This window comes from Plasmodium malariae (assembly GCF_900090045.1).
Source record: "Plasmodium malariae genome assembly, chromosome: 13".
Classification (NCBI taxonomy): domain Eukaryota; phylum Apicomplexa; class Aconoidasida; order Haemosporida; family Plasmodiidae; genus Plasmodium; species Plasmodium malariae.
Window position 1 is genome coordinate 1553667 of NC_041787.1, and position 27623 is coordinate 1581289.

A 27623-nucleotide genomic window follows, 5' to 3' on the forward strand; every position below is an offset into this window, starting at 1 on the left:
AAATCTTAACTGTAGTACATGAATATGAAAGTACCATAACTTCATAGCAATACAGAAGAAGTTATAAAAATAATACAAGTATATTCGCAATAATATTTTTGCAAGCTTCAATCAAATCATAAAATTCAAAAAAAGAAGTGAGACTTTGTAGTTTATGTATAACAACATTTAGAAGCGATTAAAAAAAAAAAAAAAATTTCTTTTTTTTGTGTTCCTTTTCATTAATTCGTTTTTGAGAAATTTTTGTGAATTCTCTTTTTCCAAAATAGCGCAGTTATTTTTTCTTCAAAAAATTTTTAAAAGTATCTATATTTATATACATATATATATATATATATATAACATATTTGTATATGTTTGCATATATAATCAAGTCAAACCCTTGAACGTTTTGTTTATTTACCCATTTTTATTTATATCAGAGATGATGCAGCTGTAGATACTGTATGACAAAAATAGTCAGAGGAAAAAAAAAAAAAAATACCTGAACATGACAGGCTGTAAAGCAAGATTAATTATAAAAAAAAAAAATTACAACAATAAATGTAACAACAATAAATGTAGCAACAATAAATGTAGCAACAAAAAATGTAGCAACAAAAAATGTAGCAACAAAAAATGTAGCAACAATAAATATAGTAACAATAAATATAGTAACAAAATAAAGAAAAAAAGCAAAGGAAAAAATGAGCATGGGGATAATATTGATGAGAGATCCCTATTGCAAAAAGAAATTGATGAAAAACTAGGGATTGTTGTAGAGGAAAATAAAAAAAAACAATATGAAGAACAGTGGAAAAGTAATATAAACAAAAATGACAGTAATAGTATTAGTGAAAAACCAAATATAAATGTGGAAGATAGTAAAAATGATAAAAAGAAAGATAAAAGTAGAAAGTATAAAAATAACTTAACCATAATTGATAAACATGTTTTAACATCACACGAGTTTAAAACATTACCAATAAGTAAAAGGACCTTAAAAGCTTTAAATGAAAACAACTTTGTGCATATGACAAATATACAATCCGTGTCTATACCGATTGTTTTATTAAATAAACATATTTATGCTCAAGCCCAAACAGGTACAGGGAAAACTTTATGCTTTTGTATACCTTTAGTTGAAAAAATGTATAGGAATAGTATTGATAGCTATAATAAAATTTTGGGAGGATTAATAATAACTCCAACCAGAGAATTAGTATTTCAAATTTTTGAAGTTTTAAACATGTTAAATAAATATCATAAATTAAATATTTGTTGTGCAATAGGGGGAAAAGATGAAGAAAGAGAAAAATGTATTTTTAGTTATGCCAATATTATTGTGTGCACAACTGGAAGACTACTATTCCATTTGGAAAATAATTATTACTGCAATTTAGATTATTTAAGTACTCTTGTAATTGATGAAATAGATAAATTAATTGACAAAAGTTTTTATGATAATTTAAAAAACATTTTATTATATAAACCAAAGGAAAATTGTCAGATATGTTTATTTTCAGCAACGATATGTAAATTTTTAAATATTATATTAAAAACGTTTTGTGTGAAAGATTATGAATATGTCAGTATTAATGACAATGATAAATATATAGAAAATAATAATGTGCAACAAATTTTTATCGAATGCAGTATTTATAATAAAATTAATTATTTGTATACTTTTTTATTTTCAAAAAAAAATAAAAAAATAATTGTTTTTTTCTCAACATGTAAACAAGTTCGATTTATGTATGAAGCTTTTAAAAAGATAAAAGTTGGTGTTATGAAATTTTTACAATTACATGGAAAATTAAAACAAACGTCTAGATTAAACACATATCATTTTTTTTCAAAAAAACAAAATTTTGTTTGTTTATTTACTACCGATATTGCTTGTAGAGGGTTAGATTTCGCTTCAGTGGATTGGGTTATACATTTTGATTTTCCAGAAACTGTCGAAACCTTTATTCACAGGTCAGGTAGAACAGGTAGATTTACGAATGTTGGTAATAGCCTTATATTTTTAACAAGTGAAATTGATGATAAAAAAATATTTTTACATGTTTTAAAAGAAAACAATATAGAAATTAAGGAAAAGTTTATTAAAAAACAAAAGCTATTCGATATAAGCAATAAAATACACTCTTTAAATGCTGCTTTTGTTGAAATAAAATATCTAGCAAAAAAGGCGTTAGTTATATATTTAAGACATTTGTACATTGTTATGAAATTTAAGGATATAAAGAAAATAGATTTAAACCAGCTGGCTTACGCATATGGCTTGATTGAATTTTCCGCGGATATGATGGAAGAATTGAACATATCTTCAAATAACAAAGTAGCCGTTAACAGGAAGAGGACACGGTTCGAAAAGTATTTGGAAATATTGAATAGTAAGAAGCTAAAGAAGAGAAGCGAACGAAAAGAAGGGAAGACAGAGGAAAGGGCGGAGGAAGAGGTAAGGGAAGAGGAAGTGTCAAACGGGGGGAACACACACAAATGTGTTTTAAATAGCAAACGTAGCAGTTATAACCAAAATGAAAAAGATAGTATTATATTCAGTTCAGAGAAGAAGAACAAAATTTTGAATGATTATAAACATAATGATATAAGTGATAATGAAATTTTGGTAGATAGGCATATAGAAGAATTAGACGATGATTTTTTTAAACCAAAAAAGGTTGAAATAGAAGATAACTCCCTAATATTACTGCCAACTAGAAAAAGAAAGAAACGAGTTAAAGTAGCTAAAACTTTAAGTAATAGTATTTTATATGATGAGGATGGGAATGAAATAAATGATGATAAAACTAAATTAAAAATTTTACTTGATGAATTAAATGAAGATAAAAAAGATGGTAACCAAGATGAAGAAGATGAACATATTGACATATTTAATGAAAAAACATACATTGAGTCGCTGAAAGAAAAAGTTGAAAAGGATAACGAACAAACAAAATTTAGCAAGCTAAGAAAAAAAGAAAAAGTTATACAATTAAAAATGAGTGACTCATATAGCTCGGATGAACATTCTGATCTTGCGAAAAATCCTTTGTACGATGAAAATGAAGAGTCATGTAGTTCCTGTGATAATAATAACACATATAAAAATTTAGAACAAAAAGCAGATGATTCCTTTATTAAAGATAAAAGAAACAGAAAATTACACAATAATAAGAGTGAAACAAAAATGAGCGAAGAAAATATAAACGGTAAAATTGCGCTCTTTTGTTTGTATATAAATATATACATTTATTTTTTTTCTTATATTTGCATGTGATTATTTATCTCCATTGTTACTACTTTAGTAGATTGTAGTAAATTTCACTTCCTTGTCTTTTTGTAATATGAATATATACATTTAATTTGTATTATCATACTATACGTATTTTATTAATACTATTAAATTAATACTTTCATTTATTATATTTTTCTTTTTTTTTAGAAGATATATCATGTTTAGAAAATAAAGTATTGGCATTTTTATAGAGAGGAATTATCCCCCTTCATTATGTAAATGGAAACTCTTTCTATTTTAAGTAGAATAGTTTGTTTCATTTTTGGAAACATTTTATGTGTTTATCATCCCTTTTGAGTGTCATACTTAAAAGTGTAATTTGACTGGTCTTTTTTTTGTTGATTTAAATTGATGCGTATTGGTAATTTTGCTTTTTTCTTTTTTTTTTCACTATCTTCCCCCTTTTTTTTTAATTTATATAAAGAAGGAAAAATAAATATATAAATAAAAACACGTATATAATTTAATGCTAAAATTAAAGCGCACATGCTATTCCCAGGTCTTCAATGATTTTTCTTAAACATTAAACAGCCATTTTTAATACAAGAACATAACGTTCCAGCTGGGCTGATAACGTTATACATATATATATATATATATATATTTATTTATTTGTTTTTATTATTTTATTTTTATTATTTGCTCTGGGAATACGAATGCTTATGATATATAGAGCTGCAGCAGCTTCGTAGCAGGTAGTGCCATCTAGTCTTACATTTTCGTACATATTAATCTTTCTACGTTTATCTCGCAAAAAATGGTAAGACTAGGAATGTATGTTTTATATAGCTTAAAGCGTATTAAATTTATGGCAAATAAGGGGAAGAATTTTCGTAATACGAGGGTAATTTTGCTTTTTAATGCGTTTTAAGTTCTTCCTTACACGCACAACAAAAGGTTTGTTTATATATATTCATATACATATACGTATGAATGTAATTATATGTAAGCGAAAAGGTCATTTACTAAAAGGACATTACTTTATCTTCTTTTAAATGATGTGTAAATATAAACGTATCCGTAAAAATTAACTTCGTTATAGCTGTCATACTGCTACATGGATGTACTCTTTGTAATGAAGCCCCCCCCCCCCATATTGAGATTAATCTGTAAGCGATGAATGCTTTAACGTTGGAAAATGGTTTTCTTGAAGGATGCATATTTATATATGTATTAAAAAAGGAAAAACAAAAAAGGAATGAAAAAAAATTCGAAAAAAAGTGAAATATTTTGTACTCTTTTTTCATTTTACACAAAATGGAACTATTTTCCTTTTAAAAAATAGTAAATGAAATGGATATTAATATTTTAAAATGACACGAAAGGGAAAAATTGTAAAAAGGTTGAAAATGCATAGCTGTAATTTTATTTTATTTTGTTCTATTCCTATATTTATTTTTTATATATTCATAATTTTTTTTTTTTTATAATAAAAAAGAGAAAGCATTAAAAGGGGCATCGCAACTTATGACTGCTCTCATACACTGTTTAACGCATAAAATTTTAGTAATAAGGATATAATATGCATGTATATAATACATATATGCACTTCACCGAATAGGAGGTTATTCGAGCTTTATAATGACAAAATTAAATTAATTTTAACTTTAACTTCCCAAGGTATTTTATTATGTGCACATAATTACATATGTACAAAGTATTTGGTAAAAAGGAAGTAAAAATACTTTATTTTTATTACATTCGTAAAATATACAAGATCCGATAAATAAATATACGTATATAAATATATATATATATATATATATATATATGTATGTAACTATATAAATTTGAGTGAGCACAATCAGGGAAAAAAAATGAGTAACCAAAATCACGTTTTCTTATCTTATACCTATATTGTGATTTACTTATAAATAATGTCCGGCTGATTGCTCTTTTATGGGTTAGCAGCTGTAACTGAAAAGGGACAGCAGATCTTCTGCAAAAAATTTTGGGATACTACTATATATTGTGAGAAATTTCAATATCATGATTTGTTCCCGCCTACAGCAAGACATCAGTTACTTAGTATGTCCTGATGGAGAGAGGATAGGCTGAAGTAATAATGAACTGCAAACCGCCTCAGGCTGGAAACAGAGCAGGGTCAGTAGTCGCTGATGTACGGTGCCGAAGATTACGGTTGAGCATAATGATACGTTCGAATCTCACATGTAAAAGTATGTGCACCATTTTTTTTTTAACACTTTCATCCAAAAAAATTATTAAAAAGGAACTTACTTGTAAATTATTATTTATATTATATTTATTGTATTCTTTTGTTATCTGTAAAAAGATATTATATATTTACTGATAAATTATTCGTAACATGGAAAACAGGGGTTAAACCCAGAAAAGTAAGGGATATCAATTTTTTTTTTTTTTGAAAGGAAAATAATTTTTTTTTTTTGAAAGGAAAATAATTTTTTTTTTTTTCCCTCCCCCAACATGTTCCTTTTATCAAACTTTTGCCATATATATACACATATATTCATTTAAGTACATGTTTGAAATATTCAAAAGAGTTATTTTTCCTTTTTTTTTTTTAACAGTAACTTCATTGTTATTACTCCATCATGCATACATTTTGGCACATTAAGTACCGTTCTTCTTTCTTTTTATTAAAAGCTTAATAAAATATCTGTAAATAATTATGTATTACGCGAATAATAAAATATGGCTATACAAACTATTAATAATTTCCCATAAAATAAAAAACAAAAAGTACTTTTTATGAAATTGGGCCACAAAAAGTTTGCGTATTCATTTATGGCTAGCTTTTATTGAAAGTGTTTAATAATACTTAAAAAGTACATAAGTTCATACATACGTATAATATAATACACATTGTTATGTGCGTATAAATTGAATTATAGCTTCTTTTTTAATAGGAACGTCTGAATTATGAAATAATTTCTCCATGTAAAATGATATATTAAATTTAAGATCATAATTTATCCCAAATATTATTACACTTACAAATGAAGATACATCATTTAAGCCAAAAAAAAAAAAAAAATGTTAAAATTATCAATTTTTATGGAGATAAAAATTTTGTGATTAATAATATTTCAAAATATTTTTAAGATAATATGACATCAGTATATATAACATGTACAATTAAACATTTAACGTTCTTATTTTTTCAAGTATTACACAAAAAAGTTCGTTTTTCCCCATTTTTCAAGTCAACTATTAAGTAATATATTTACAAGAGATATGTAACAATTACTTTGATGAATAATACCGCTTACAAAAGTCCATGAAATAATGCCATATGATAATCATATTATCAAACATTATTCATATATACAGTTTCTATTTATATAGATATATATATATATATACATATTAATCATTGCGATTAGCAATTCCACAATGTTACTTAAATGGTCATTTAAAGAACAAAACATCTAAAATGAATAATATAATATAATTTTTTATCGAATACATTTCTACAAAATTTCATATTTTATTATAAACTACTTTGAATTAAATTTTTTTTTATAAATATTTTAGATATAAAAAAAATGACTCATCACTTAGTGTTCCCGAGCGGTCTCCCACCTCAGTACTGGCCAAGCCTTACAGTGCTTAACTTCAGAGTTCTGATGGGATCTGGTGTGGCCACTGTAGTATGAACGAGTCATTATAATAAGTAAATTCCTTTTTCATATCTATACTAGCATAATTCCAACCATTTAATAGCATGAAAGAGAACATATATATAGTTCTTGAACTGTAAAAAAGATGTTTTTATGGAAAAAAATGCAAGAACCGTTAATTAATCGTAAAGAAGATATGTACATACAGGGGTACATATATATAAATATATATATATATATATATACATATACGTATATACATATTTGCATATGCTAATATGTGCAAGTCACTACGATATATAAAATTCCGTAAAAATTTAAATTTTTATATTCTAAAAAAAGAAGCATAAAGGTGAATTTCAAGGGTTTTCCTAAGAAATAAATTAATTCTCTTTTAAGTTAAAACAACAAAAACGTTACTACCTATTAAAATTTAGCTTAAATTTTTTTTTAATGAAAATAAGATATTAAAAAATGCCACAGACATATATATATATATATATATAGTACTTTTTATTAAAATATTATTTAAAACTGTTAAATTTTCCAAAAAAAAGTTTACAATTTTCCTTTTATCAACTATTTAAGAAAATTATATAGCGCAGAAATACATACTTAAGTAAACAACAGTATCTGTATATGTGAATTTTTCCATATAAAATATTTTACTAGCTATATGGGTATTGATTTTGCCTTTGCATTAAAGGTAAAAAGTTCATACTAAAACTCTCAAATTAAGTAAAATAAAATTTTTACGTAAAAATGAGAGAACTCATTCAAAAGAAAATACATTTTAATAAGAGCTTCATAAGTATGGTAAAGATAAAGAGAAATTATCTTTCATATGAAAAAAAAAAAAATTAAAATAACGATGAAAATACAATAAAACAAGTTTTTGCAAATATTTAATCGGAATTTCGCATACAATAAGTTACAACAATTCAAAAAAAAATTAGAATAAATATATTTTTAAAATAAATAAATAAATAATACATGTTTTGTTTTTTGTCAGATTTTAGAGGCATGTTATATACTCTATTAAATTTAATTTATAGTAGAAAAATACTATTTTTTGCATTCTTCTGTTAAGTTAAATAAAATATGTTTAGATATAAAAAAAATGACTCATCACTTAGTGTTCCCGAGCGGTCTCCCACCTCAGTACTGGCCAAGCCTTACAGTGCTTAACTTCAGAGTTCTGATGGGATCTGGTGTGGCCACTGTAGTATGAACGAGTCAATAATAAAAATAATTTACACTGTTATATTCATTTTTTCTTCGTAAATTATATAAAAAATAAAAAAATATTCAAATTTTACTTATATTTTTTCTTTAAAAATTATGTAAGCTGCATTTGTATATTTCAAAAGCACTAATTTAATTTGTAAATTATTATTAAAAATTGTAAAAAAGCTGAAGATTTTTTTTTTTTATGAGGCTTTTACTTACGCTCTTATATTTCGTACTACCCTTTAATGAAGTACCCATGTGTACATATTTTTTAAAAAAAAAGTAATCACAATTTATTTATTTCTCTCTCTATATACTATTATTTAAAAGTTCGATTGGAATACTTAAAGTATAAGTATAAATATAAAAAAGTTTTGAGTAAAAAAAATGACTCATCACTTAGTGTTCCCGAGCGGTCTCCCACCTCAGTACTGGCCAAGCCTTACAGTGCTTAACTTCAGAGTTCTGATGGGATCTGGTGTGGCCACTGTAGTATGAACGAGTCAACATAATAATTAAATTCTTTTCTCATATCTATACAATTTTAGGAATATAAAATTTTTAACCCATGTTCTCAGTGTATATGTAATTTTTTCATATACAAGGACATATTTATTGTTCAAAAAAAAAAACTTTTTTTATTAACTTTTTATTCCTTATACTTTAACCTTTATAAGTATTATTAACAATAAACAACTCAGTACTTGAATAAAGATTTCATTTTTATCCTACTAACACTACAATAATTATGGCAGTAAAATATTTAAAGGTTTATAACATTTTTCATTTTATTGAATAATTAAATTCTTTATAAAAATTAATTTATTTTAGTTATTTTTAGGATTATAATAATATATATTCATTATAGTAGAAAATTAATATTGGAATATAGAGGTAAAATCTTTTTCCTTCAAATAAATTGCAAAAAAAATTTTATATGTTTATATTTTTTTTTATAAAACTATTACTTTATATAAGGTTTTTTTTTGAAAGGGTTACTTATTCATGTTAACAAAAAAAGAAAAAAAAAAAAATTTCCTTTTCACATTTGGAAGTATATATTTCATCAGATTTTAAAATTATTAAATAAATGTGTTCCCTATTCATCTAAAATGTAGCATTATTCAATATTTACAAAAAATTCAGACTTAATTTGTACCTTATCAAAATATTAATTGAAAAAAAAAATATTTATATGAAAGGAATGATTAACCTTATTCGTATGAATATTCTTCGCCTGATTTAAAACATGAACAACATACAGCCTTGAGCAAAAATAAAAATAAAATAACAATATTCCTAATTTTCAGCATAAATAAATAAGTTTATCGAGTTGTGTGTGTGTACACAATAGAAACATAGGTTAAGGGACTATTTGATAATTCATGCATTTACACTTTATACATATATATGTTAATATGCACATGTGTATAATTTAATAATTAATTGTTAGAATATTAAACATATGTAAAAGATATAGATATATATACGAAATTAATCAAAAGAAATAAAAATATTAATATATTATTTATTGTCACATCTTTATATAAAGACTAACTATTTCATCGAAATTTATTTAAAAATTCTATGTGGGCTACTCCGGGAATCGAACCCGGGACCTCTCCCACCCTAAGAGAGAATCATACCACTAGACTAAGTAGCCTCGTTTAATAATAATGTACATTATACTCATAGATTTAAATAATAGTATAATAATTTATTTTTATTATTAAGTATTACCAAAGCATTACTATATTTTGAAGATTCCAAAAAACACAATATATCCATTACTAATTACTAAGAAAAAAAAAATTTCCTTAAAATTAATAGGGCATACGTATATGTAAAACAAAACTAAAAATTATAATTACAATACAGCGCACAATGAACACGTTATATATTATAAATAAAGATTTTAAAAAATTATTAAACATTACCGAATTATATTAAGTTCAGTATATAATCGCTTGTTCATTTTTTTAACTATTATTGAGATATGGATTAAAGTTCGTAATACATACTTACAAATAAAGGAGAGTTTACATAAAGTAATAAAACAAAAATCTTTTTAAATTCGTAAAAAATTACAATTTTTTTTATGACGTATGTTCACTTGCACATATATATATATATAGAGAGAGAGAGAGAGAGAACATTAAAAAGTGCTATTTATTTATAGGTATTATTTTAATATTAGGAGAGTTCATCCTCGATCTTATTTACTAAAACAGTTCACGCATTTCTTTTATTCCAAAATTAAGAACACTACTGCAAACTTAATATAGAAGTAGGTAGGACTGTTCAATTTTGACATGATTTTTATATATACGTAACGAGCGATATCTTTAAGTACTGAATGGATTACAAATGGCGCTTAAAAATAAAATTGAACAGTTAATACTTTGTATGATATGTAATATTCTATGTTTCAGAACATATCATTTATTATTATAATAGACAAATGATGGTGGTTCTTTCTTTTTAACAAAATATAAAAATTAAAAATAATGAATTAATAACAAAAAAAAGAAGGAACAAAATATTATATATTATAAAAAATAAAATAAAATATACAAAAACAAACATATACTATTAACCAAAAGTAGTAGCTGAATTATGCATAAAATATAAGGACAGCTGTTATCAAAACAACAATTATTTTAACAAATTGATGTACTAAAAAAGTAAAAATTATAATATATGTGAAGTTAAATATTATAACACTGCAATATTTTTTTAATATTCTATTTTACGAAAGCAGTTTATTTACAAGTTCTTCTATGGATATATACTTTTCCTTATATGGATCAATAAATTTCTTAAAACTTTTATAATCCTCATCACTTAAAACATCACTTACAGCCATTACTAATAAAATTAGTGAATCTACCGATAACTTACCATTGCTACATTTATCTAATTTTCTTAAAATGCGTGTTAGTTTCTGCTTTGGTGTGCTTGATCTTAAATGTATCTTTGCTATTTTTGAATAATCCTTCAATGAATATTTTGTAGAATCCTCTTCCTTCAACTTACTATTATCAAGTTCAACACCTATGAACCTTAAAGCATAAACTAACTCATTATGCGAAATTAAACCGTCAATATCTCCATCTATTATGTTAAACGACTCCTTAATTATGGTATCTGTACTAGACATTGTGCTGTAACAATTAATTCCTATAATATGATATTGACGTTACCAAAAAATAAAATAAACATAAAAATACACATACATATACATATATATATATATATACCTATATTACGTATATATAATCGCTACAAAAAAATGAAAATGAAAATAAGACATAAAAATTTAACAGATCTTACCAACACTTAATTTGAAAATGAAAAAATATAAGTTATACTTTTTTTTTTTTTTGCTAATAAGTTTAATTAAATTTTATAATAATTCTTGATTTTAATATAGCTGCTATAAATAAAACGAAGGTTTTTTTTTCATGATAAAAATTGTGGGAAAACGCGGAAAATATATGATTTTGTTTTAGTTTTTCAGAAAATTCGTTTCAATTTATATTTTTAATTATATTTTAACTTTTTTTTTTTTTTCAAAAAAAGCTATAATATTTTTAACCAAAATAGCCAAACTGTTCATATTTGTTCATTCAAATTTCTTGAATAAGATCTTTTTCATGTTGCTCATCTGATTCCTACATGAACATTCAGGAAAAAAAAAAAAAAAATAAAAATAGTTATTTTTATTTATTTAAATTTTTTTTAATATTTTATTGCTCTCAAAATTTACGTAATATATATCTGTTTTAATTTGTGGGTTGGCGTGAACACCAAAATTTATATATTTTTCTGAACATAAAATTAACTATATGCTTTTGGATTATAATTCTTATTATATAAACAATTCTAAACTTTCTTTTGTTAAAAGAAATATTCATTACACTTATAATTCCACAAATATATATAAAATCAACAAATGCGTAAACTTTTATATACTAGGATATGTGTGCAAAAATATATGATACATAAATAAGCGTTAGCAAAGAATACTCTCTTTTTTGACCAAAATTTTTATTTACCCGATTTACAACTTCAGACACTGTTATATTCATGTCATTCAGTTTACATTCACTTAAATTTTCATTGTGAACATCGAAAATACCCATGGAAACATCTACACAAAGTAAAATATAATGAAATTGTCTGAAATAAACATAAGATACACGATGCTAAGTAAATACTTCTTCGTTGCGAATACGGGAAGAAATATATAAAAAATAAAAAAATAAAAAATAAATAAATAAATAAATAAATAAGAAATATGTTACCCATAACAACACATGCTTTGTCATTGTTGTAATTGGAATGATCAAGAATATCCTTGTCAATTATTATACTTTCTGCATCCATACTGTTTATATCTTTATTGGATTTTTCCATTTTTGACAAGAATTCTTTACATTTTTCTACGGAAAAATTACTCATTAAATTCTTGTGCATATATGGCTTTTCGGCTTTTAATTTCTGCTGCGAATGTGTTTTGTCTGTTTCACTTGGATTTTCATTGTTAAACAGAAGAAACCTATTTGAAGAGCTTTCTTCGAATTGATCATCTAATAAACTTTCTCTTAAAAGTTCACTGTCCCTTTGTGCTTCTTTTTCATTATCTTTTTGATTTTCATTCATATTTAAGTAAGCATGCGTTGAACAAAAATAAATTTATGATTATATCAATTAAGGTTAAATTAAAATAAAAAAGATTTTTATTTCAATTTTAAAATAACAATACAAATTAGTGAAAAACAAATTTTCTATAAAATAAGTTACATATTGCCCTTTTAAGCAATTAACTTGCGTGTAGCTGATTGCTATATAAAAATGTTATGCAGATTTTTTTCAAAGTTTTATATCATATAACCATGCTTTTTACATTTAATTTAAAAAAAAAATAACTAGCTATAAAAATATGTTTTTCAATGAATATATGAGGATGTTTGACTTTCTTTTTTTTTTTTTAATTAATTAAAAAAATATGGCATATAAAATAAAGTTCAAAATAAAATTGACTTGCTTTTTTGTATATGTTTTTTTCAGCGTATGCTTAACTCTCATTTTGCAGTGAAAATCTATATATTTAGATATATATAATATGTAAAATAAAATTCAAGAGCAGAAGCACAAGATGGCATAAAATGACATAATATTATTTATATATTAGGACGTGTCGACCATTTTATAAACTCTACATAATATACTAAATGACTTTATATTTTTATAAGAATAATAAAAAAAGTGCATGAAAAAAGTGGATTTATCCATAAAAAAATGGAACTATGTAAAAATTGGCATGTGAATTTTTTTAAGGGAGAAAAGATATTAACATATGTGCTTTTCTCAAACTGACAAACGTGTTTATATATAAACTATACAGAAATTTATGTATCTATACACATGTATACATTTATATATACATACATGTGCAAATATATTTATATATTCTATCCTTTTTTGTAGTGGCACAATTAAACATGCAGAAATTTTCTTATGTGCACCAAAATGGGAATATAAAGGAACTCAAAAAAAAAAAGAAAAAAGGAATAAGCTTAGAAATGAACTTGAGAAAACATTTATATAAATAATGTAAATATTTTAATACTATATCTATAAATAAACGGAATTCACTGGAGTTCTCGCATTGTTGCTGAAGCCGCACTTTTTGCATGGTAAATTAAAATGTATGAAATATTTTTTTATTCATTCATATGAATGTGCAAAAAAAAGTGTATGTTTTTTTTCATACATCATTTAAGGATATATTAATTATTTCTCTTTTTTATAGTATTGACTTGAGTCCATGAAGATGATGGAAAAGACATATATAACAATTTTTTGTTTATTTTATTTTATTTTTTTTTATTTGTTGTTGTTCATTCTTGTTCTGTTTGGCTAAATTAAGTCTTATAAGATAAAAAGTTGTTGAATTATGGTTGTCTCCTATATATAAAATTGTTGTGGCATTTTAATCAGATATTTTTTCCTCATCCATTATATTAATAACTATGATTTATATATACTAAACCCTATATAAAAAACTTATATATTTTAAAATAAGAATACTGATGTGCACTGTTATAAAATTTTAATGAATAGAAACTCTTAATGAAATAATCGTTTTTTTAAAATGTTTATGTATTTTAATTTTTGCATTATGATGAAAAGTATTCATTTCTTATTACACAAGAATATATCACAATTTATTGCGTATTAAAAAAAGAGCAACTATATATATATAATTACTTCGTGTAAAATTATTTAAATAATACGAAATTTTTATTATTTTCTTTTTTTTTATTTTTGCATGCTAAATCATAACATGAACATTGCGTATCCACATATATGGCAGCTTTATGCAACAAGCATGTGGACATGCAATTTTGAAAAATTCAAATCGAGTATATCGACAACCGAATAAATAAATAAATAAATAAATAAATATATATATATAAAGTTCTCTATGCTCTTATTCTTTCATTTCAATGTAAGAAAAAATATTATTTGACATTTTAAAAAATTGCTGTTTGACTAAAATTAACTAATTTTTAAATATTTATATTTACATGTAAAAAAATTCTTTCATATTTATTGTAGGTTATGTTTATCCTCCTATAGATTTTCAGCAGTGAAGATTAACATACGCGCATATATATACACCTGTATATACGTATATACATATATATATATATATATAGTTATTTAAAAAAATATAGATGTTAATATATAGGTTTATAAAGTACATTTGCATATGTTCTCGTCGTTTGAGACTGTTGGTAAAAAAGCACAAATTTTTACATAATTTGTAAATATCAATGTGAAATAATAAGTTAGGATTCAGAAAACCATGCAAGTGTTCTTTGAAAATTTATACCTCTTCTTCTATTTTCCTGAATTTCTATTTTTCATGATAGAAAAAAGTTTATATGTGCGTGTTTATGTTACACCATCGTTATCTTTTTAAGTAGATCTGTGCAAAGTATGCAACACAATTAATATTTTTTTTTAAGAGTATATTTTTTAAGAAAATATTTTTAAATGTTATTGTTTTATTATTCGAAAGTTAAAATTAAGGACATACACATATTAACATATAAACATGTTAAAGTACGCACATACTAACATATATACATATTAACTTATACGCATATTAACATATACACGTATTAACATATACACGTATTAACATATAAACATATTAACATATATACATATTAATATACATATATATATATATATATATATATATATATATATATATATATATATATATATATTAATACATTAAAGTAGGAAAAACTACTTAAGGCTTAAGAATAAGGGAGAAAACAGTTGAATCCGAATTTTTTTTTTTTTTACTTGTTAAAATATGAAACTAATTATTCTTTACGTTCTCGGTTTGTTATTCTTTTTATCTAACAATGTGCAATGTAAGAAAAAAAAAAATAAGATACTTAGTAATATACCAAAGAATAGTAATCTACTTGACTGTCTTTCATTTATAGCACATGGTGATCACCGAAATATATTGTCTGAAGTTAGCGATTCGCTATTGAAGAAGCTAGAAAATAATGAATTGGTTACAAAGGACATGTTATTATCCACACTGAGGTCATTAGAAAATAAGTACAAGGAAACAGATGATGATTCAAAAAAAAAGGGAATTGAAAAATTAGTGGTAGATATTAAAGAGGCCTTAAAAAAAAATTATACTAATAATAGTAATAGTAATAATGTGGAAAATAATGAAGAAGATATAAAAAGTAAAGAAATAAATAAGAAATATTTTTTATTAAAATTAGAAAATGCTTTTATCAAAAAAGATCTTTCTAATTTTAAAAGAGTTAATGAAGATATCAAACTAAGAAAAACATATTTAGATAAAAAATTCAAAATATGTAGTACTTCAAGTGAACAATTATTATCTGGGGCTCCTGGAAAATTAAATTTATCTGATAGTAGCATAAAAGAAATAGATTATCCATCATCTATTAAAATCGTAAATCAATTAATTCCTGAAGAATATTCTATCTCAAATAACACATTGGGGTCACCACATTTTAACAAGTTAATAGATTTATATAAGCCTTTACTTGATTTCAATATAGATTTGATAAAAAACGATTTGAAAAATGAGTTACAGACTTATGAAGATTCTAAAAATGAAATCTCCTTTATAATACGTGATAGTAAATATAATAAATTGAAAAAATTCACGTTTACTGTTCCTATGAGTAGAATGCCAGATGCTAAACCTAATGACGAAATGAAAAAAGAAATTACAGACAAAAATAGGATTTATACATATGTGATTAGTAAAGCGGATAGAGACAAAATCCCAGAAGAATATATTCTTAGTAGTCATTTAGGGAAACCTTTACATATTAAACCAAAGAGAACTAAAAAGATTATAAAAATTCCCGTTAAAAAAAAAAAAAAAAAAAATATAAATGATAACATACAAATTAATGTTAAAGCACCAATAAAAGTTGGCCATTTGTTTTTAAAAAAAAATGAGGAAGATAATATGACAGAGATACCCCTCAATGAATGTCACATATATTTGAAAGATATTGCACAAGGAGCGGTGGATTCATCATCTTTATCACAATCATCGTCGTCATCGCCTTCCCCATCTTTTGCAAAAACGCTTGAGGGTCCAGTTGAGCTTTTAACAGTGATAAAACCACAGTCAGATTGTGATATATTAAAAAAAATAATAATCCAAAGGATTATACATCATGAACCGATGAGTAATAAACAATCAAAAGATGGGAATTTTTCTCCTGAAGGAAATTCTATACAAAAATTTCCCGAATGTTCTCATCGCATTTGTCATTCTTGCTTTAATTCTTTACCGCTAATACATTTTAATTATCCATCGGGTGGTTTGTATTGTATGGCACGTCCTACTTATGAAAATAATTCATATAATAAATATGATTTTAATGAAAAATTTATTAATTTAAGTTATGACAAAAATTGCCTTATATGTATTCCCAGTAGTGCCATAAACAATTTTTTGTGTAATTTAAATCAAGATGACAATTCAGAAAAGGAATATAACCAAAATGTCAACAATGATTTTCATACTTACAAAAAAATTTACATACACAGTGATACATGTCTAAATTGTGATCCTAAAAATAATCATATTTTTTCTTTTCTTCATAATAGTAAAACATGTCCATATTGTAAACATAACAAAACATTCAAAAAAGAAAATAGTAGCTCTAAAACCGTAAGCACGTTTAACGCAGATGCTTCACAACAAAATGATATACATGGACAGGGTGTATCAAACTTTATCATTGTAAACGATAATGAAAATTTGGAAACAGTTTCAAATGAAGAGGATGGAAATGAAAATAAGGAAAAAACATCTTTTATAAATAGACTTCATAATGCAAGTGGGGGCGATACAAAAGAAGATAACAGAAAATATGGCACATATATGTACAGTAGTGAAGGGGACTCAAGGAAATACGACGATAAAGTTGACATGAAAGGAAACAATAATAGTGAAGTACATAATGGATTAAGCAACCGTATAGTTTATCTAAGTAGTAGCTGCTTTGACACGACCAAGTTAAAGGTAGTTGGCCGTGATGATCAAGATGAAGATGAAGGGGAGGATATAAATAACATCGATGTAGTTAAGGAATATGTAGGTAAGGAAGATACAGGTAGGGGTGCAGTAGATAGCAGGGGTGCAAACAGTAGCGGTGAACATATAAGCGGTCCAGATAACAGCGATTCAGATGAGAATTTATCACAAGAAGAAATCGACGATCTAGATAAGGAAAAACTTGAAATAGAAGACGAAAATTTCAAACAACAAGAAGATTCCAAATTTTACAGTTCTAATCAAACAAATGAAGTGGGTAATAGTAATATGAGCTACTTGAGAAAATTATATTATAACACTGTTCATGAACAGGGTAATAATATGGATAATAATGAAGAGGAAGTTTTTCTTTTCAATATAAGATTCATATATAAAACTAGTTTTTTTGGAAAAAAAAAAATAGTAAATGCGTACTTAAAAACATCAAAGGTAGATATTAGCTACAACAAAGAAAAAATACTTTATTTATTTGAAAATTTATTTAAAAAAGTATTCAAAGACATAGATTATAAAATTAAAGAATCATTGGTACATTTGTCCCCAATAATAGAAGACTATGAGATTACAGGATATGATATGGATTTTGGGAAAGTACAAGCTCATTATGCAGGATCTATAAATATGTTTAAGCATTCAATTTTTGATCTTCAGAATATGGCTATTTATTTTATTAGTCCAGATGAAAAATATATATTATTAGAAGATGTGATAAGAGAAATACATGAAGAAAAGGAAGGAAGAGGTTCATATTATAAATTACATCATGATGAAAATGTAGATACTCCTTCAGAGGAAAAAAATGTTATCGATTCAGTAATTGAGGAACAAGAAGGAGAGGATAGTTCAGATACTCACGACTTGGAAGAATTATCTACGGACGAACAGAAAGAGGAGACGCAGGAGATGGAAGAAGAGGAGGAAGAAGAGCAAGAGGAGGGAAATGAAGATGAAACGGAAGAGACGGATGCACAGGAGAAAGAGAAGGATACACTTGAGAAGGAGAAAGATGTGAATGCGAAAAATAAAGACGAGCAAGAAAAGGAACAGGACATTCCAACGTACTATAGCATTCCAGCAGGAAGGGAAAACGAAGATAATAAATCTACATATAATTTGGATCTACTTAAAATTTTAGCAACCTACGGTAGTCTATTGTCAAAGAAGGACATGAAAGATATAAACGACAATATAAAAAACATAACGGTTGACAAGAAAATAATAAATGGAAGTGAAATTATAGAGATAATAATTAAAAAGGATCAAAAAGTTCTAGAAAAAGATATATCTGAAGAACGTAAGAAAGAAAAAGGAGATGACGAAAAGCATGAATCTATATCTATTGATGGGGATGAAGGAATTCACGATATTAACGAGACAGTGAAAAAATATATGGATAAATATTTTAGTGTTCATGATGTACCAATATATTATATTGAAGATATGCATATTTCAAAAAACACAATATATGTTACATCTGATGTAAATTGTGATTTAGATATGCTTAAAATGAGTATTTTAGGTATTTGTAATATTACTAATAAATCTATAGAAGATTATAATTTTTTTTTAGTACACAAAGACATAAAATTGTATGACCCTAGTAAACTTCAAGAAATACCATCATTCATAAGGAATGTGCAAGAATTGTACAAGTATAGTAAATCATTAGATATGAAAATAGTCATTGCATCAATACATGAGGAAGATATAAATAGTTTAAAACCTAAGAGCTTTCATTATTTGTATGAATCTAATAAGGAGGATATTTCTTTCATAAGAGAAAAAGGGGAAGAAACCGAATCGAGCGAAAAGGATGAACAAGATGGTGAACGAGAGGGGGATAAAATATTGGGGAAGATACCCCATATGGATGCACTTAACATGCAGGAAAATTCAAAATATGAATCACCTGGAGATATTTCTAAAAGCTATGTTGCGGATAATGTTATATTTGGAAGAGAAACACTAATGAACGGATTGGTAGAAAGGAATGAAGAGGAAGAAAGTCAAAGTATATATAATACTAGTGAGGAAGATGTAAAATATATAAATAAAGAGATAACCATTTTAGAAGATGAAGAATATTATAGGAAAGGAAATTATTATAATTTTTTTGAAATATATATAGATAATCCTACGAGAAAAATGAGTATAACAAATGCTCCAATTTTAAAAACGTATACATTGAATTTATTTATAATTGATATTATGAACAAAATAATGCATGTGCCTTCAACTTTTATAAATACTGAATCTTATAGAAAAGGAATGTGTATATTAGATATTCATAAGTGTCTGGAATATTATTCATATAACAGTAAATCGAAGGTCATTAGTTCTTTGGTTTTTGAAAAATTTATTACATTATATGAAGTATTAAAATATCTTGGTACAAGAGACGAACATCTATTGATAAGAAATAAAATTAGTGAAGATTGTATAGGGGTAGACAACTTAAAAGATATTAAATATCCAGCAAGTATTAATTTAAAAGATTCAAAATTTATTCATCTTGAAATACCATTATTCTATTTAGACGAACGTTCTAATTTCTTTCATGATAAAATTACTTTAATGAATGTACCTGAAAATTTAACTGTATCAGAACTATGCACATCCATAAAAAATATATTAAATGAAGCTTTAACTTCGTTTAACGTAAATACTGTAATGGATATACAAGTGTATACTATAACAGATAAGCAATGGCAAAATGTACCAGAAAATACATCAATATATGATATAAAAATGAATTTTCATAATTTGTATACCTTATTTATTAAAAATCAGTTCTTAAGTAAAAATAATTTTCAAGAATTATCAAATTTAATAATTGATTTTTCAGATAACCAAATGTACGTTAAAAAGTTAGACATATATATAGATTACAACTTTAGTCCTTATACCCTGTATAATTTACCAATACATGCCTCATCTAATCATATAAAATATTTATTATTACGTAATATTCATTCGTTTTTATCGGACTCTTTCGCAAATGAATTTTTTTTTACCTATAATAAAATGTACGTAATTAAATCCTACTCTGAAATAAGGGGCTCTGAAAATGCAGAAGATGAGGAAGTATATATTTATGAAGGAGACGAAAGTAAAGACAGTAAAAAAATAACCTACCTCTTTTTATTAAATATGCTAAGTAGATTTTACAAAATAAAGTTCAATTCGAGTAGGATGCTAGAAAATGTGATATCTGAACTGTTTGAACTCAGCGGGAAAAGCTCTAGCGAAAATCCCTTGGTAGAGGTAAGGAAGTCATCCAAAAAGGTAAAAAATATAGAAATACATCTGGCCAATGATAGCAGTGGGAGCAGCACCGGCAGTAGCAGTGCCACTGAAAGTACTTCTAATAATAAGATACTGGTGAAAAATGTTCCGTTAGGACTACTGGTGTGGAAATTTATCAACATACTGATGAAGGGAACATTCAATGTACCCATAGAAGACAAAGAGAAGTTATATAACCTATTTGCACTAGTTCCAAAAGATAAAGAGAAGGTACAAAATCATGATTATTACTTCAGTACTATCCCAGGATACACCATAGAAGAAGTGCTAAAAATAATGGATAAAAATAACATTCTTTTAATAAAGGCATATCCAGAAAAGTTGAATCGTATAAGAAATAGTGAACATTTTGAAGGATATATAGAATTTAACCTTGATTCCTTACCATCTGTAATAGATTTTAATAATCCCATTGGATCCTTAAGCTTTTATGTTAATTACAAAAACAAAAATAAAATAACACATATAATTAATGTACCTGAAAATATTACCACAGATAAATTGCTAAAAACAATTCTTTTAGATATGTATTCCAAATGGCAAAAATTACCAAAAGATGAAAAAATAAAATTTTCGCTTTTCCGGAACAACAACGAAATAACAGATATGAAGGAGTATATAAATTCTGGAGAAGGTGCACAGCTGCGAACATTTATTTCTTTGAAGAAGAAAAGAAGTGACTCCAATACTAACAATAATACCAGTATTAACAGTATGAATCATAAGTTTTATAAAAAGAAATATGTAGACTTAGACAAGATATCAGAAGTTGATTCCATGAATCTATCAGATGCAGAATTAAAAGCAGCACAACTATATGATAATGTGTTGAGAGAAATTCTCGTTAAAGATTATATTGACTTTAATAATATTTCCATAAGTGGTTATACTATGACTATTTATATATTTGACGGAACAACATACCAACCAACATTCATATATAATGTACCTTTAAGTTCAACTAATAAGGATGTAATTAACTTTTTACTAATTAAAGCAAATCATATTAATACGAAAAGACTAGTAGATGAATTCCTTCTCCTCAATGAAGAATCATTTAATTTATTAAAAACAAAAACTTTCATAGAACAAAATGTTGTTTTTATAGGAGAGTTAACAGAACTAATTAATTTAGATAGATCTAAGTTATACCTTGTCCAGAAACCATTATTTAATCCGTTAGATGATTTATTTAAAAATATAGCTAACAAAAGCTATGATTTTAAATCAGAAAAAAGGGGTGTTCTCAATGTAAGTGAAGAGAAGGGAAATCTTAATCTTAACATCATGTTTAGTAAAAATAAAAAAAGAGTTATAAGTGTTCAAAATATTCCTCATAATATGTACATAACCGAATTTTTAAGATTTGCAATTGGGTATCAAAGAAAATGGATATACAAATTTGTCAATTTTTACATTATGAAAGACAGTGAAAAGTATGTTTTAAATGATACTTGTGATGTTATAAGACACGGTAGGACAATAAGTGAGATATTTAAAATTTGTAAATCTGGTTATCCTTGTACCTTACACATTGACATTAGTTTGAAGGACCATCATAACGAAACCAAAGCTGCGCATTCTACAGATTCTGCATATTTTATACGTCCTACAGATAATGAGGATAAATATAAAAATTTAGTTATATTAAAAGAATTAAGGAAGAAAATACTAGCAGATGAAATGGATTATACTACTACTACTAATACTAATAATAATATTAATAATCAGAAAATAAATTTGGCTTCCATAAATTTTGAATACAATGCTGGGTTATATGAAAAGTACATCTTTGGTTCTTCAAGAATTATTAACATACCTAAGAGTTATACAGTGGGTGATGTATTATCTTATATCAAAAAAAAAGTAAAAGAAGACACAAAAATTAAAAGTGTATACGAATTAGAATTGAAAATCATTTTTAATGATGCTTATATTACTATACCAAAGGAATTAAATATGGAATATGTCATCAATTATTACTTTATTAATACTCCATCTATCGTTTCTATATCAGATGATAACCCATTCAATATTGTTCATCTGACATTATATGACACCATTATAGATATAAAAAATGATATATTTGTTAAGAAGAGTATTCCGATGTATATAAAAAATGGTAAGAGCTTGCAAAATGTGAAATTAAAAAATATACCCGTTTCTATAACAGAAGATCAATTAATTACATATTTACTGACATATTTAACACAAAATACGGAAGTGATTAATTTCATAAGAGATAATACATCTATATGTGTATATCCAAGGTGTGATCCTGTGTATATTCATCATGAGAAGCAGCAGTTATGCTTTATATCTTCCCTATCATATCATATTGCTTTAAAAAATATTTGCTACTTAACAACAGTAGAATCGTATGAAGACTTTTACAGCAAAATGGGGCATTTCGAATTTATTTATGACAGATCAAAATATTTTAGTGAAATAAAAGCACAGAGCAGTAGTAAAAAGAGTAGTAATGTAGACGATATTATGAACCTCGATATGAATATCCATTTTCCTAATATTGAAAGAACAGTTCGTGTAAAAAATTTTAATATGAACATGCAAATAGAAGACTTATTAGAGAAAATATTCCAATCTGTAACAACGAAAAGTTTTAGATGGGGTGAATTATTTACCTTCCTTGGAAATACATCACGAATTAATGAACAGATGGATGAAAGAAAAATCGAAAAAAAAGTGAGAACATTTAGAGATTATTTAAATGAAGAAGGGAACATATCATTCATTTATAAACCTGAAAATAACGAAATACATGATTATTTAATGCATAGAATAGTTTATTTACCATCATTGATAAATTATCAAACAAAGTATATATCATTACAAACTAGCATTAATGGTTATCAGAATAGTAGTACCATCTTAAATGGCTTCCCTGATTATTTAACCCCCAAATTTATGCTCACATTAATACAGTATAATCTCTTCAGATTAATAGACAAAACTTATTTAAAAGTTTTTGGATGTTCTTATGAATATTGTATTAACGAAGATGAGTTTATTAATTATACGAATGAATTGTTTACTAAGAAGAATGATAACTTAGCGGCATATACTTTAAAAAGTGAGAATTCAAAGCAGCAAATGAAACTTATTTTAAGAATAAAGAAAAAGGAAACAAGACAAATTGATACAATAAGGAATTTACTATCCATGGAATTGAACATATCCTGTCAACAGTTAACTAATGAAGAAGATATGGAAGAATGTAATGATATAATATCTTCGCTAAATACTTCTCATATTTTTTGGAGAAATAGTGTTTTAGGTTTTATGGCAAATTCTATAGTAATAAAAGACTATTATAATAATACTTTAATGTTACCATATATTGATTATGGAGTAAATGAAAAGATATTAATTCAAAACATATTAAATAGTATTAACATCTCACCATATTTATATAAATTATTTGAATTAACACATGTAGATAAAGTTTGTGTCAGCTATATAAAAAAATTAAAAAATATTATACCACATATTCAGTGCTTGTTATCTTATGGATTTACTGTATTTTTTGATTTACATCATAATAGTAAATTTGACCAATATAATGGTTTCAAATTAGGAACTGAATCATCTGATATAACACATATACATCCATTCCAGGATATACTTGAAAAACATTTTGTCGAATTCTTCATACATAACCATGATGGAACTCATGTTTTTGTAAAAAATGTATACAGAGATTTGACCGTATCTATCCTTCTGAATGAATTGTCTAAAGCAAGATGTCACATCCACTCATTAAAGTATAACCAGGTTAGTAACTTTTATAAACTTGTATACGTGCTCAATGATAATGAGCAGCACGACATATCCCCCGAGATTTCCATGGAGGACGTGTACGACTTAGTGATAAAGCATTCCAAAGCAAATTTTTCCTTAAGAATTGTGAAAAGGGATGACAATAAAAGGGGAAGCGATAAGAGAAGCGATAAGAGCAGCGATATGAACAACGATAAGAACAGCGATATGAACAACGATAAGAGCAGCGATATGAACAACGATAAGAACAGCGATATGAACAACGATAAGAGCAGCGATATGAACAGCGATAAAAGTAGCGATATGAACAGCGATAAAAGCAGAGATATGAACAGAGATAAAAGCAGCGATGATAACGAAAGTACGGTAGAGGGTGACCTACCAGATATGTACCTCAGCCCCTACCCGAAAATTATTGACCTGAGCCAAAATGAATTCCAAGTTCTCATGTTTTTACAGTTAAAACCACTGGAGATGGATAACATGTTAAGAGGTTTGTCAACACCTCGAATAATAATTAACAGCGTTTTAGCAAGTACACCTATACTGTCTTTAAAAGAATATCTCATGGTATTATTTAAAGATTATTTTGAAAGAATGGAAATTTCTCAAAATTACTATACAAAATTTTATGAATTTGATATAGATTTATTAATTATTAATTTTAATCCTATCACAAAGAAAATTTATAAAGTTAATTCAGATATATTAAATAATTTAACAGTTTCAAACTTTTACAGAGTTTATTATAACGCATACTTAGTACTGCAATTAGATAAAGTAAAAATTTTTAAATCTCATTTATATGATGATTTTATTAGTTATTTCTCAACAGTAGTTATAGACTTTTCTTTTCATAAAATTCAAAAATAGTAGATTATGTGAAATCTCTTTTTCCGGGTTCCCCAAAACTTTCTCATTTGTGGGTTGTGCATCTGTGTGAAAAAATAAAAAAAAGCATAAAAAAACAAAAATAACAAAAAAAACAAAACAAAACAAAACAAATGCATTATTTAATTTCCTCTTGTCTCAATTCATTTTTTTTTCAATTATTGCATGATCTTTCAAGCACAGTACTGTTATTTCGTTGTTCCCTTGTTTCAACACTGTTATTTTGTAATTTCCTCTCTTTTTTATACATTATTTACTCCTTCCATTTTTCACAATTTGCGTTATCTGCTTTACTCGCATTGTATACATTGTATGCGTTGTATGCATTACTTGCTATATACATACTGTTAACTCCGCCCCTCCTTTTTTTTTTCGACATGTTCAAATTTTACCCCTACACGTTTTATGTTACCTTTATATAATTCATCTTATTAGAAGTACTTTCCAAAATAATACTTCAACCAGTGATGTATGAGGCAGTAAACTTTGCCCATATAATATATATATTCACCATTTTTTAAAATTACTTAAAAACTTATTTTTTTTTTTTAAATATGTTCTTTTTGAGCTACATAAGAAAAATATTATATATATATTCATATTATTCAGAGGTTACACAGTTTTTACTATTTGGTGACATGTAGCGTTATATACATAAATATCCATTTTGCAGAAATTCATTTGTAATTTATATCTTCATTCGAAAAAACTAAGTAAAATAACCCCCTCTTACAGTAACAACACTGTGGACATTTAGCATATCATGAGTTCACGCACATATGCAAGGATGGGGGAACGTGTAGAAATATAAAAAATAAAAAAATAAGAAATAGAAATATAAGAAATAGAAATATAAGAAATAGAAATATAAGAAATAGAAAAATAAAAAATAGAAAAATATATAAAATAGAAAAATATATAAAATAGAAAAATATATAAAATAGAAAAATATATAAAATAGAAAAATATATAAAATAGAAAATATATAAAATAGAAAATATATAAAATAGAAAAATATATAAAATAGAAAAATATATAAAATAGAAAAATATATAAAATAGAAAAATATAATAAATAGAAAAATATATAAAATAAAAAAAAATAGAAAAAAAAAAAATACAGAGAAAAGAAGAAACACTTACATTCCTTCTGTACTGGGGAAATATTTTTTTTTTTTTTTTTACAACTTCATATAAAGGCAGTAAAGTCAAGTTGCTACATGTAATATTTTTTTAAAAGTAGTGGGAAAAATAATTCACTTCATAATCATAATTATGGGAATTTTAAAAAGCATTAGGAAAGTGTGGTGTTTATAACTATTTTAAGATATTTTTTTGAAAAAAAAAAAAATATATATACTTGCATATGTTTACATTTAAATATAAATATATATATAAATATATATATATATAATATTACACATACGTACGTACAAATTGCATATATATATATATATATATACAAGTATACGATTAATGTATTAGTTATAATTAAAAATATATATTTTAAAAACAAAATTTTTAAACAGAAAGAGTATAAGTTTAACGATTGAAGGAAATAGTTTGTGGGATCCACGTCACGGTTTTACTTTGTTTTATTCTGTTTTTTTTTTTTTTTTGTTTTATTTTGTTTTTTTTTGTTTTATTTTGTTTTACTTTGTTTAATTTTGTTTTATTTTATTTTTATTTTATTTTTTTTGCCATTTCGAATTATTTTTCTTCAGTGCAAAAATGTGAAGCAGTTTTTTTTTTTTTTTTTTTGCTAAAATGTATAACTGCAAAAAAAATTGCACAAGAGAATATTAAGAATTTTAAAAGATTTTTCCCTTCTTTATGTTTTTCGTTCATTAAGC

General features: G+C 25.2%; 4 protein-coding genes and 4 non-coding genes across 8 annotated transcripts; 2 read left to right on the top strand and 6 right to left on the bottom strand.

Annotated features, from left to right (window-relative positions):
* Positions 1-490: 490 nt before the first annotated feature.
* On the top strand, positions 491-3474 carry DBP4 (ATP-dependent RNA helicase DBP4, putative; the record flags this gene model as incomplete). Its single annotated transcript, XM_029007391.1, has 2 exons — positions 491-3197; positions 3431-3474. The coding sequence occupies 2 exons, from the start codon at positions 491-493 to the stop codon at positions 3472-3474; spliced, it is 2751 nt and encodes a 916-aa protein (XP_028863785.1).
* A 3336-nt stretch (positions 3475-6810) lies between these two features.
* PmUG01_13040040 lies at positions 6811-6929 on the bottom strand. The gene has a single exon (XR_003751954.1). It is a non-coding gene; the product is annotated as an rRNA (ribosomal RNA).
* Positions 6930-8005: 1076 nt separating this feature from the next.
* Positions 8006-8124, bottom strand: PmUG01_13040060. The gene has a single exon (XR_003751955.1). It is a non-coding gene; the product is annotated as an rRNA (ribosomal RNA).
* A 378-nt stretch (positions 8125-8502) lies between these two features.
* On the bottom strand, positions 8503-8621 carry PmUG01_13040080. The gene has a single exon (XR_003751956.1). It is a non-coding gene; the product is annotated as an rRNA (ribosomal RNA).
* Positions 8622-9706: 1085 nt separating this feature from the next.
* PMUG01_13040090.1 lies at positions 9707-9778 on the bottom strand. Its single transcript has one exon. It is a non-coding gene (tRNA).
* A 1086-nt stretch (positions 9779-10864) lies between these two features.
* On the bottom strand, positions 10865-11275 carry PmUG01_13040100 (calmodulin, putative; the record flags this gene model as incomplete). Its single annotated transcript, XM_029007392.1, has 1 exon — positions 10865-11275. The coding sequence occupies one exon, from the start codon at positions 11273-11275 to the stop codon at positions 10865-10867; it is 411 nt and encodes a 136-aa protein (XP_028863786.1).
* A 469-nt stretch (positions 11276-11744) lies between these two features.
* PmUG01_13040200 (conserved Plasmodium protein, unknown function) lies at positions 11745-12780 on the bottom strand (the record flags this gene model as incomplete). The annotated part of the gene is made up of 3 exons (XM_029007393.1): positions 11745-11789; positions 12120-12268; positions 12423-12780. The coding sequence occupies 3 exons, from the start codon at positions 12778-12780 to the stop codon at positions 11745-11747; spliced, it is 552 nt and encodes a 183-aa protein (XP_028863787.1).
* A 2734-nt stretch (positions 12781-15514) lies between these two features.
* Positions 15515-25753, top strand: LISP1 (liver specific protein 1, putative; the record flags this gene model as incomplete). The annotated part of the gene is made up of 1 exon (XM_029007394.1): positions 15515-25753. The coding sequence occupies one exon, from the start codon at positions 15515-15517 to the stop codon at positions 25751-25753; it is 10239 nt and encodes a 3412-aa protein (XP_028863788.1).
* Between the last annotated feature and the right edge of the window lie 1870 nt (positions 25754-27623).